Here is a 13,642-nt window from a genome sequence, read left to right on the forward strand (position 1 = left end):
AGTTAATACCCTTTCATAATAAAACACTCAGCAAACTAGGAGTAGAAGGCAAATGCCTTAACATGATAAAGGGGCATTTATGAAAAACCCACAACTAACATCATACCTAATAGACAGAGACTGAAAGCTTTCTCCTAAGATCAGGAACAAGACCAGGATGTTTATGTTTACTTCTGCTATTCAACATAGTATTGAAAATCCTAGCCAGAGCAGTTAAGCAAGAGAAAGAAAGAAAAGTCATCCAAATTGGAAAGGAAGAAGTAAAACTATCTCTATTTGCAGATAATATGACTATATTCCCATAGAATACACACACCAACAACTACTAGAGCCAATAAATGATTTCAGCAAAGTTGTAGTGTATAAGATCAACACACAAAATCAGTTATGTTTCTCAATGCCAGTAATAAACAGTCTGAAAATAAAATGAAGAAAAGCAGTCTCCTTTATAATAGCATCCAAAATAACAAAATACCTAGTAATACATTTAACCAAGGAGGTAAATGACTTGTACATTGAAAACTAGAAAATATTACTGGAAGAAATTTTAAAACATCTAAATAAATGGAAAGGCATCCTGTGTTCATGTATTAGAAAAAATATCCAAATGACAATAGTCTCCAAAGCCATCTACACATTCAGTGCAATTCCTATCAAAATTCCAATGGCCTTTTTTTTTTTTTTTGCAACAATGGAAAAGCCAATCTTTAAGTTCATAAGGGAACTCAAGGGGCCTTGGACAGCCAAAACAGTATTGAAAAAGAAAAACAAAGTAGGATTACACTTCCTGATCTCAAAACTCACTGAAAAACTACAGTAATCAAAACAGTGTAGTACTGGCATAAAGGTGGACATACAGACCAATGGAATAAGATAGAGAAATAATAGAAATGAATGCAGACCTCTATGGTCAACTGATTTTCAACAAGGATTCCAAGAACATTCAATGGGGGAAAGAATAGTATTAACAAGTAGTGTTGAGACAACTGGATAACCACATGCAAAAGAATGAAGTTGGACTGCTACCACACATCACATACAAAATAGCTCAAAGTAAGTCAAAGACCTAAATAAAAGGAATAAAACTATACAACTAATAGAAGAAAACATAGAAGTAAATCTTCATGATCTCAGATTTGGCAGTGGATTCTTAGATTTGACACCAAAAACATTAGCAACAATAGAAAAAAATAGATAAGTTGGACTTCATAAACGTGAAAAACTTTTGTCCGTCAAAGGATATTATCAAGAATATGAAAAAGACAAACTACAGAGTGAGAGAAAATATTTGCAAATCATATATCTGATAATGGTTTAATATCCTGAATATATGAAGAACTCTTACAATTCAACAATAAAAAGTGAAACAATCAGCTGGGCGCAGTGGCTCACACCTGTAATCTCAGCAGTTTGGGAGGCCGAGGTGGGCAGATCACGAAGTCAAGAGATCAAGACCATCCTGGCCAACATGGTGAAACCCTGTCTCTACTAAAAATACAAAAATTAGTTGGGCGTGGTGGTGTGCGCCTATAGTCCCAGCTACTCGGGAGGCTGAGGCAGGAGAGTTGCTCAAACCGGGAGATGGTGGTTGCAGTGAGCCAAGATTGTGCCACTGCACTCCAGCCTGTCTCAAAAAATAATAAAAGTCAAACAGTCTGATTAAAAACTGGGCAAAGTACTAGAATGGACATTTTTCCAAAGAAAATATACCAATAGCCAATAAGCACATGAAAAAGTGTTCAATATCAATGATCTTTAAGGAAATACAAATCAAAACCATAATGAGATGCCACTTCACATCCACTAAGATGGCTTAAATCAAAAAAAGAAAAGTAATGATGGTGAGGATGAGAAATAGGAACCTATATACATTGCTACTGGGAACATAAAATGGTACAGCCACTTTGGAAAATGGTTTGGTGGTTCCTCAAAAAGTTAAAGGTAGGCTGGGTGCAGTGGCTCATGCCTGTAATCTCAGCACTTTGGGAGGCTGAGGCAGATGGATCACTTGAGGTCAGGAGTTCAAGACCAGCTGACCAACATGGTAAAACCTCATTTCTACTAAAAATACAAAATGAGCTGGGCATGGTGGCACATGCCTGTAATCCCAGCTACTCAGGAGGCTGAGGCAGAAGAATCACTTGAACCCAGGAAGTGGAGGTTGCAATTAGACAAGATCGTGCCATTGCACTCCATCCTGGGCAACAAGAGTGAAACTCCATTGCAAAATAAATAAATAAATAAATAAATAAATAAATAAATAAATAAGTTAACGATAGAATAACCACATGACTCGGTAATTCTCCACTCCTAAGCATATATCCAAGTGAAATGAAAACATGTTCACACAGAAACGTGTACACAAATGTTTATATAGCATTGGTCCTAAGAGCCAAAAGGTGGAAGCAATCCAAATATCCATTATGATGGATAAACAAATTGTGTTACATGATACAATGAAATATTATTCAGCCATAAAAAGGAACAAAGTACTAAAACATGGTACAACTTGGATAAACCTTGAAAACATACTGAGCAAAAGAAGCCAGATACAAAAGGTCACATATTATATGAGTCCATTAATATGATATATCCAGAATAGGTAAATTCAGAGAGATGGAAGGAAGATTAGATGTTACTTAGGGGGGAGGGGGGTGGGAGTTGGTGAGTGACTTCTCTTAATGGGTGTGGAGTGTTTTTATGGAGCGATGAAAAAGTTTTAAAGCTAGAGAGAGCCAAGGGTTGCACAACATTGTGAATTCACTAACTACCGTAGTGTACATTTTGAAATGGTTAATTGTATGTTATATGAATTTTACCTCAAAAAAATGTCCAAAAAGGGAGCGAGATTGAAAATAAATGTGTTTCTTTTTCACAATCAAGTGCTCTGTGCACCCTGCTTGCAGGACCCACTGTGTAACATTTCTCAGAGCAAAGAATGTTACCTGTACTTTCCCAGCCTACTGCTGACTATTAGCAATGTCTATTTGACCTTCTCCAAGGCTGCAGGGCCAGTTAGACCCATCTACCCAACAGGAACAGTCCCATCCTATTTGGATCCAACAACTGGATTAACCCCATGGTTCCCTTTTAAGCCCCATCATTCGTGAGTACCACACAAGATATGCTAGGCCAGATAAATAAGAACCAATTCACCAAGGAGCATGACTTCATGTACTCAGGTCACTATGGCTACCCACCTCTGGCCCGACCACAATTCTGGGAAAGAGGCCATTGCTGAGGTATATGGCAGCGGGGTGGCAATGTCTTCATGCAGAGTTCCTGAAATTCATTTGGATGTTTTTAGAGAAAGCTTAGGGAAATGTTTGCATTACTCATACCAGCACTGTCCCTCAAAAAGATGGGGGTTTCCCACTCTGTCCAGTCCAAGACATCCTTTCCATTCTGCTAGGATATGTGGGAGTGGGGAATATGATTGTCCCATCCAGCTCTTTGGCCAGCCCCCATCTCCTATGTGGATACACAGAAACCCACCTACACATGTTGACCCATATGGTAACCTTAGGTCATTCCAAAATACCATTTAGATGGAACGTGACTATAGTAACTCTTAGTTTCAATATCTGCCTGATGTTTGGAAACTCAGCAGCTTCCTGTCAGTTAAAATGTGATTTAAACATTCTATTGTATACAAGTTGTGCTTCCTGCTTTACAAGAGTCCACATTTAATACTACCTTCCTGTCCTTTCTGCATAGCAAGTGATTCTGAAAGTTACTCCGATTTTCCTTTCCATGTGGTTTACTCTTACTATTGTTTCCCTCCTTCTGCTTCATGGATTTTTTTTCTCTGTGGGATAATTTTCAACCAGTAAACATACTATAAACTGTCTTCTCCTCTTCAGGCCTCAAGATAGCCTCTCTCTGTCTCTTCTTACCTCCTCATCATAGGAAGGGCCCAATGCCTCTAAGAGGGCAGCTTCACAGTAAGGACCACAATTCTCAGCCACCCAATGCCATTCTGTGTGTCCAAACCTATTTCTTTTACAAGCACATCACTTCTCTTCCAGCCACCTTGCATATTCCTGCTAAGGAGCAAGAGAGCCACATTATGGGAACAGAAACAGTCTCCTCCATTCAACAAATTATGATCATGTCCAGTATGGGGTGGCTTCTGGTGCTGACATATTGGAGTGCAAAGAAATATAATTTCTCAACAGGGGCAGCTACAACTATGTTCTAATGCCACTGAGGTGGAAGCTATTTAGTGAAAACATATAAAACCCTAATGTTACCTGGGCCCCAGTCTGAAGGACTTTACCCAACTAGACCAAACTAGTATGCTCCTTACAACTCTTAGCCCAGAGTGGATTGTTAATTTATCTTACAAAATTATACTATATTCATTCTGTAACCAAGCAAGGTGCCATGCCTCTGGAGGGACAGGCACTCAATAAATATTGATGGATCATGTTGAGCCTGACATTTGGGAGGAAAAGAAAAAAAAAGAAAAGCTGTCATTTCATCAAATGTCGGCTTCCCAAAAGCTCTCAAAATAACTGGGCATATTGAGGCTCCAGCAGTGGTTTTGATTGTCCTGTGGGATCCTGGGGTTCTGTCGGAACAGGCCCAAGTTTCCATAAACTTTTTTTTTTTTTTTTTTTTTTTAAATGAGATGAAGTCTTGCTCTGTTGCCCAGACTGGAGTGTAGTAGCGCAATCTCAGCTCATTGCAACCTCTGCCTCCTGGGTTCAAGCGATTCTCCTGCCTCAGCCTCCTGAGTAGCTGGGACTACAGGTGTGCGCCACCATGCCTGACTAATTTTTGTATTTTTAGTAGAGACGGGGTTTCGCCATGTTGGCCACGTTGGTCTCGAACTCCTGACCTCAGATGATCTGCCTGCCTGGGCCTCCCGAAGTGCTGGGATTACAGGCGTGAGCCACTGTACCCGGCTCTCTATAAACATTTAATACAAAAAAACACGTGTGTGTTGAAATACATAATATTTTGGAACAGTAAGAATAACAAAAACAAAAAACACTGAACAAACAGCTGGTAAGTTATATACAGAATGGCAACTGAAGACCACCAGTGGGTTAGCAGAAGCCATCAGGTTACTCATTTGTCTTCAAACCTCAGGAGTTATGCTTCTCCTGCCCAAACTTCTTGTAAGCTTCAGAAAGACTGTGGACTTTCATAAAATTGAGCAATCTGATCTCCATGCAAATCAGGACCTTGTCGTCGTACAGCTAAAACATAGACATAGAGTGCTGAGACTGTTCGCTGTCATTCAACCCAACTGCAAAACAACCTCATTCTCCTTAATAAGTAGCTTGTATACATTTGTGCTTAATAGAGATGAAATAGTTCAATCTGATTTTTAACATAATGAGGTGCCAACTAAGATTCTGAGTAAAAAAGAGCTTCTCCCACCATGGAGGGAGACTAAAGGGGGAACAGATTACCCACCCCTTGTGACTTGGATGCGTCCTTTTAGAATGGGAGCATGAGCTCAAAGATGCCATGGCAGTTGGTGAGCACGGAGGCATATAATTCAGCCACTGCCCAGCTGTGTGCTGCAGACAGAGAGCATACTCTACATCTCACCTCTGTCAAATTAAGTAATCATCTGTCATGATGGAAAGCTGCAAGTGCAGGTCAGTGTTGGTTTAGATACAGCATGCACCCTCCACCAGCTGTCTGGGTGGGTCCATTTAAACAATTTGAGATATACAGTCAGTACCTTCCAAACATAATACATTAAGAGGTAATTCTTAATTTTTTAAATTGACACATAATTGTACATATTTATGGGCTACACAGTGATGTTTCAATACGTACAATGTATAGTGGTCAAATTAGGGTAGTCTATCTGTCACCACAGACATTTATCATTTCTTTGTGTTGGGAACATTCAAAATCCTGTCTTCTAGTTACCCGAAGATATATCTTAAATTCTTAACTATAGATACCCTACAGTGCTATAGAACACCAGAACTTAACTCCTCCAATCTAGTTGTACTTTTCTATCCTTTAACCCAGTGGTCTCCAACCTTTTTGGCACCAGGGACCGGTTTTATGGAAGACAGTTTTTCCACGGATGGGGCAGGTGGCATTAGATTCTCCTAAGCAGCACACAACCTAGATCCCTCACATGTGCAGTTCACAATAGAGTTCATGCTCCTATGAGAATCTAGTGCCACCACTGATCTGACAAGAGGTGGGGCTCAGGCGGTAATGCTCGCTTGCCCACTGCTCAACCCTGCTGTGCAGCCCGGTTCCTAACAGGCCACAGACCAGTTCTGGTCCATGGCCCGGGGGTTGGGGATCCCTACTTTAACCAACCTCTCCCTTTTCACTCTCTCAACCCTTCCCAGCTTCTAGTAACCACTATTCTACTCTCCACTTCTATGAGATCAACTTCTTTAGCTCCCACATGAGTGAGAACATGTGGTATTTACCTTTCTGTGTCTGGAGTATTTAACATAATGTCCTCCAAGCTGATCCATGTTGCTGCAAATGACAGGATTTCAATCTTATTTATGGCTGAATAATATCCCATTGTATAGCAATTTTTATTAAGGCGTCATATCTAAACAAGGTTGTAACCAAGTGCTTGGGGTGAGGATGTAGACTGACTTCAGAACAGTGCTTGAGACCTAATGTGATTCCCTCCAATTCTTGAAAGACTTCCTCCAACAAGTTTGAGCTTTGGAACACGAGATTGTCCCATGGGGCTACAGGTGTCAAGGCAGGCCTTTTAATGCAGTAGCCAAAAACAGTATATCCAGGGCTTTCCTCACTTGCATCCTCCCATTCATTTCTTCCTCCTGTAGGTGAAAAGCTTGAGCATACAGATTGCAAGCTATGAGAGCTTACCCTACCCAAACCCATACTTATCTTGGCTCACGTGGTTGAAGCTGCAGAAGTGGGAGAAGCCATTCTCCGAATGGGCAGTCATTCACTGGCTCTCCTGGCTGGCAGCTGTGAATCCCGGTGTGACTTCCCCACCGCAGACTTCTCCTTACCTCACGCTGATAGGACCCCTTAGATACGGCAGTATTTCCCAGCAACAGAGAGGCACTGCTTCATCCTACACGCCCATACTTGCCCTCGGAAGCAGGAAAGCTATTTACAGTGTCCAGTGGGGCATGAAATCTGAAGTGGAAATGCTGAAACTCTGGGAAGAATTTAGGTAGGTGGAGTGTGATTACTGAAGTTGAAATTTGTCCAGACCAGAGTTAACCACTAATGCTATAAAAAAAGAATGCTGTGGGCTCATTAAACTACTTCATTCTACCTGAACCTATTAATATTGTCTAAATCATTGAAAAATCTTATGTCCCATTAAACATGAATGATGAAAATAGGTAAACCCTGAGCAGATGGCTGCCTTTATGGAGCACTGTTCAAAACCACAGTAGTCCTCTAGGATCTGAGAACACTGTTTTTAGCCACTGTGATTGACATAAGCACGTGTCATAAAATTTACATAGTTACCAGGGCTTTGGGGCAATGTAACAGAAAATCGTCCTGGATATATTCAACTAGCAACTAATCTTGAAATGTGCGTGAGACAGCAAATGTTTTAGAAAGAGCCAGAGGTATTTCAACAATGTCCTTGGTAGCCTTTCCATAGAGAAAGGGATAAGGCAACAGTAGGCAGAGGCAGCACCCCAAGAGATTCCTTTCTTGACATAGGCCCTTATCTGGCCCTTGAAAGTCAGTAGCACCAGTTGCCCTACCCTACACTCCGAGTGTTTCCCCCAAGCCCAAGTTGGGGGTACCACTCTGGAACTGGAAAAAATAGCTGGTAATAAATGTAAGCGTGTGGTATGCCTAGTGTGTGTATGAGTACGTACAAGCTCTGGGTGACCACATCTTGAGCATTTTCAGACTCTGTCCTGTACTCAGACAATGGGCAAGCCTTGATGGTAGGAGAAAGGGCCCCCACATCAGATGATTTCACTGAATAGCACTGCTACTGCCCCTCACCAGCTCACAAAGAGGAAATGCCCAATAACCACTGACTGATTTGGAAGGAATTCGGAGCGGACCTAAGCACAGCTAAGCTCCCTCCAGAATTCAAGTCTGATGTTTGTCTGAGTTCCGTGGCAAAGGCTCTAAAGGATCCTTAAAGGATCAATGTGGCCACGTTAGGGTGTCCAAATAAAGGCTAATCCATATCAGCAAGCCAGGATTCAGAGATAGACAAAAGGATGACATTGGCAAATCATATGGCAGGGAGTGGCTGCAAGCAGGTAAGGTTTCCCAAGTGCTAGTTTGGCAATAAATCAGTATCTGTTCCTAACTATATTCCTTCAGAGCCTTCAACTGTTAACCTTTTAGTAAGAAGTACCGACGAGACCAAGATCCTATGATGAGAGAGGTTAAACTTAAAAAAGAAACACAAAATAACTCGGTTTTAACATTTTATTGGGTAAATGATTTTAAAGGTAATAACAATAGTGTCAAAACTACTACAATATCTTTCCACAGCCATACCTTACAGACCCACATAAACCTTCTCATATTTTTTCTTTTTGCTCATATTTAATATTTTAAAGCCATACATGTCATATAAAATGCCCATTTCCAATAGTTTCTTCAAACTATTAAGCAATTAAATGTGGAAGGAAGGAGGGCCTAGTTATACTGGAAGGGGTTTCAGGTAATCTGTGATGTCTTACGGTAATCAAAAAACAGGTTACTAAGAAAGAAGGAAAAGAGGAGCTACTCCAGGTAGCTTTTTGCTCATTACAAGTCTCACCATTGTATCACCAAGAACTCATTATGCTGGTGACAGATTCAAAGTAATTTTGGGGAACATATAAAACACTAAAATAACTTAGAAACTAGATCCAAATATTTCAAAAGTAATCAACTTTGATATACAAAAGTAGTCAGAGGTGGTTACAAAAGTTTGTTTGCTCAGTGCGTCTATGTACCAGCGCAGTTACTGGGTAGAGCAAAATAAAAGGTTCATTTTCTTCTGAAATAGCAATAAAAAACAAGGAAAACATATCTTTGTATATAAAGGATCAATGCTGGTCTTAAGAATAATGTCATCAGAAACCCTTAAATCGAGAGGCACACAACGGGTTTCCACTTTTAAAAAATAAAAGGAAAGTCACCAGTTTATTTAAATGGAGGAGGTGCTCACACCCCTCAAATAAACTTAATTCATTTTAACATCACTAGCAAAAATCACTTAGAAACTGTACAAAAATAAAAAAGTTAACACATTTAATCCTGCAAGGTTTTTGTAAGGACTGGAAGGCAGGCTTTTGAAGCAGCATTTGGGCATGGCTGGGGGCTTCTTTGGTTTGATCTAACACACATAAGAGATGGAACCTATTCCAGATGACAGTTTCAAATTTCCTGCACATACGAAGACAAGATAAGAGGCCAGTATACAAACTTCCGGTGTGCTGGGCATTGGGACTGTATGTGCTGGACTAAAAAAATCTTATAACTGCTTTAAGCTTTAAGGGTGAGGGGAAGCAAGCCTTGCACTTCCTCCATCAATTTCACTGACCTCTCATGTTAGGGGAGACTACAGAGGGTAGTAGCACATTCTCGTGCAGTCAGAAGGCCACTTGAGGGGTGGGGGACAATTTGTTCTTTTAGAATCTGGTACCTGGCTGACCTTGTTTAAGAACAAGAAAACCCTTCCAGAAATGGAAGCCTTTTGCTACATACCAAAGCAAAGTACGTACTCTTTCCAAGAGGAAAAATACCCAGTTGCATCTGAAAACGGAAAACTTAAATGGAACGAATTAACATTTAAAAGGGGCTATGTAAACTTTGTGCTACTCAAATGAAGTTCAAGTATTACTTCTGAGCTGTTTAAAGATCACTGAACTCATACAATATTCTGATGATAAGAGTGCAATTCACATTTGTGTTTCTGAACAAATAAATCACAACTGGCTAGAACACAACCTGTGCAATTAGAATCTTTGTCTGAATTAAAGACATGCTACATATTTCAACATGTTCAAAGTTAATTCATACCACATAATTAACAGCTTTGTATATACGACAAAGGTGAAAGGGTCTAGCATTTGTTTGAAGCACACCATTACAGTTTGTATAACACCCTTTACACTACAAAGTCTTTTAGTCAAAAGCTACTTAGAGACAAAAATGCACTTTGCATTACTTGAATACAAAAGGAGACAAAACTATCCTTTTCCCCCAAGCCATGTTGGGAAATATTGCTGACCTCGTCCTTTGAAGCCTGCAGGATGGTTATTTCTTCAGTATAACATTATTACACTGCTAAGAAAATCTGTATAACATCTGCATATATCAAGGATTTTAAAAAATCTGATATGATTTTAGAGTCCGCATGACCAGTCACGTGACCTGCTCAAGATTGATTAGCACCGTTAAATACATAAACACACATATATGTATGTATGTATATGTACACACACACATCTATGTATGTAATAAATCTTTGCTAAAAAAAACTTCTAACCATAAGCTCACCCAGGATGAGGAGCCTGTTGAACTGATGAGATGATGGATAAGATGGATTTCACGATAATATTGGTCTATTTTGTCTTTCTTCAGTTTGCTTGTTTTATTTATCTTTTTTTCTTTTTCATTTTCTTTTTTTTTTCTTCTTTTTTTTTTTTTTTTTTTTTGCAGCAGACAATATCATTCAGCTTGTGCTCAGTTTCCCTATAAGGGTAAGAAAAGTTTCCATCAGGTAGCCACTTGTTTTTATACTGAAAGACTAATCTGCTCCAAAATGCTCCCAAGTAGAAATGACAGGACTCGAAATCCCTTTCTAAAGCCCAACAGCTAACTTTTTCTGACTAATCTCTAGCTTCACTGAAACTGGCTACCAAGATTGCATTTCAGGCTAACAATTGGCTTCTTAGTTAAGGCATCACAACTGAAAATGGTTATTTCAACAATGGATGCTGTGGATGAAGGAATACCAACAAACTTCTAAGAACTCTCATCAAAAACTAAAGCAGTTTGCTGTGCCCCAGTGGCAAGCAGAAGGAATTTAGCCCATTATCTCACAAACTAAGAAAGGATTTTTGAATTCTGAACTAGCAGTCTGTCACTTGTCACAGTAACTATATGTATAAGCTATATCATTTTGATATTCACTGACATTTTTTATAGTTTTAGAATATATATTCTGCAGCATACTTTAATTCATCACTTGATATGTTGGCTTCCTATTTGAAAACATTATATATATTTTTCCAAAGGGGTGTGTGTGCGTGGTATGTATATATATACCACACACACACACACACACACACACACAGACACACACACATATACCATAAAATGAAGGTCATCTTCCTCCAGAATAATCTGTCATTTTTCCTGGGGATATATGTATGGACCTCCTATCTACATCAGTAAGTTATCCTTTGTATGCATCATGGGAAGACTGTCCTTGCAGATGAGCTGGGCTCTTACTATAGCACATCTGAATGCCAACTCCATTTTCACAGGTGTGACATAACATCAATGTAGTAAATGTGTTTCTATCAAAAGTATGTAGTGCAGAAAGAGATTCAAGCTATTTTATAGTATCTCTAAAACTCTAGTATTGTCCCCATGACAAACATATCTGAAATCATGACAAATATGAACTTTTGTTTCACTAAATTATCTTTACCATACCTTTAGATGGTAGCTAAAATGGACTCTAGCCAATCACGACTTACTGAAACCTAGAGCTAACAAATTTAAATTAATATAAAATAGACAAATGTCTCTTTTTGGTTATTTGCTCAAAATAATTTTTTTCAGCTTAAAAAAATACTTAAGAGTAAGGAATTTGTCTAATCTTCTGTTTCACATATAGAAACAATAAAATTTTACAAGAATATTTTTCTAAATTGCCTTTTTTCTAACCCCTCTTAATTCCACTTATATTCTTCTCAAAGGCACTAAATTCTGTATCTGCTCTCTTCCTAATATTTGCTGCTCATAAAAATGTTTCCTGTAGCCTTTTTGAAAGGTAGTCTGTACCTTCTCAAAACAGTGTTTTAGTTTGCAAATTGGCTCTATAAAGTGGTGAGGCAGTCTCTTCTATGATAACCAGCACAATAGGGATAAATGATTTCTCTCTCTCTGTGACAAGCCCTATCACGGACCTTTGAATGCTCACTACTAGAGCTAAAGTTCATATATTTTCACCATGGGAAAAACATATACTTAAGGAGTGAAGACCCAACTACTAAGCTGTCATAGCAAAGTGAATTTCAGACAAAAATCAAGAGTAATATGCAAATAACTGAATTTGATATGAATGAATCCCAAACTCAGGTATCAAAAAACAACTATCTTACTGAGGATGACTAAAGACAAACCTAAGTAAAATCCCTAAAAACTGCACACTTTCTTCCATCCACAGTCAAAGGAAGGGAGGGAGGGAAGGAAGAAGGAAAACGGGAAGGAAGAAGGAAAACAGGAAGCAAAACAGGAAGAAAGGCAAGGAGGACAGAAAAACAGAAACCTGACTGAGATAGCAAAGCAAAATTCTACATAATATTGGAAGAAAAAAAACCCAAAATCACATATGCTGCAAAAAAAAAAAAAAAACAATGATCTAAAATAATAAAACAGGATCTTAACAAATGCCATTTTTCTACCCGTTACCATGATGATCTTAATTGACGATGTCGAAGCTTCACCATGGCAACGGAAACTATCATCATAAAATGGTACAGTAAAAGAGATAGCTAGACCAAGAAGGTGTAGGGTCTCCTGGGAAGAGGTCTGCAGAGAGGCCCAGTGACTGGTTGTGCGGCTCAGTGTCAGGAATAATGGTTATATGGCGGAAGGGGATGCCCAATGCCATTTTGGAAATGATGATGCTGGCGATGAGCAAGGTATTCAGCATAGCTCAGGGTCATCTTTTCACTACGATACCTGAAAGAAAGTCAGGGAAGAGAAAAGTTAACATCGAGAAATAGGTGATATGCCATTGTCAGTGCTAGGAAGGACCTTAGAGATAATTTTATAGATCAGGAAATGGGGTCCCAGAGAGAAGCAGTGACTGCCCAAGGTCACAGAGATAGTAAGTAACAAAGCTAAGATCAGAACCTGGAAATTAAAAGTCTGAGTCCAGTGCTCTTTGCACTCTACTACTCCTTGTTTAAATTGTTCTTTTAGAATTTTTATTGCCCCCTCAGCCCCAGTTTTCTAACAGGAGTATGCATGTCATTCAATTCAGTTGATTATTTTTCTTTAGAAGTCTTCCACCTCTCCCTCTTTTACTGTTCTTTTCTCTGTCCATACATCTACTTAGGTCTTACCATTAAGTAACAACAACAAAAACAACTTTTCTTAATTCTGGTATCCTGAACTCTCACTTTTCCCTATGTCGGGCTTTCTTTTCATTGCCACATTTCTCAAATAGTTGTGTATATTTTCTGCCTTCAATCCCCATCTCACACTACTACTCAGCTCAGTGCTCTTTGGCTTCTGCTGCCACCCTTCCATGGAAATAGCTGTCAGAAGGCTTCCCCTGACTCAGCTTGACCTTTCCATTTGCTCATCACACCCTTAAGCTCTCTGGTGCTAAGGATTCTATACCTCCACATGCCCCTGGTTCTCCCCTGCCTCTCAGATTGCTCCTTCTCTCTGAATGCTCCTATCCCTGCCTTGTAGAATTTTGTTATGTTTCTGTATTTGGTTA

The 13,642-nt window shown here is 39.3% G+C and overlaps 2 protein-coding genes across 3 annotated transcripts in view; one reads left to right on the forward strand and one right to left on the reverse strand.

Moving 5' to 3' along the window:
- TMEM164 (transmembrane protein 164) overlaps window positions 1-13,642 on the forward strand; it is a 345,939-nt gene that overhangs the window by 191,562 nt on the left and 140,735 nt on the right. The window lies entirely within an intron of this gene.
- The window catches only part of AMMECR1 (AMMECR nuclear protein 1), a 133,446-nt gene continuing 128,181 nt past the window's right edge, over window positions 8,378-13,642 (reverse strand). Inside the window, exon 6 of the mRNA XM_015128010.3 lies at window positions 8,378-12,873. Within this exon, the coding sequence (XP_014983496.1) occupies window positions 12,759-12,873 (115 nt within the window). The 3' untranslated portion in view covers window positions 8,378-12,758. The remainder of the gene's footprint in view (window positions 12,874-13,642) is intronic.

The sequence above is a fragment of the Macaca mulatta genome, chromosome X, assembly GCF_049350105.2.
Source record: "Macaca mulatta isolate MMU2019108-1 chromosome X, T2T-MMU8v2.0, whole genome shotgun sequence".
Classification (NCBI taxonomy): Eukaryota; Metazoa; Chordata; class Mammalia; order Primates; family Cercopithecidae; genus Macaca; species Macaca mulatta.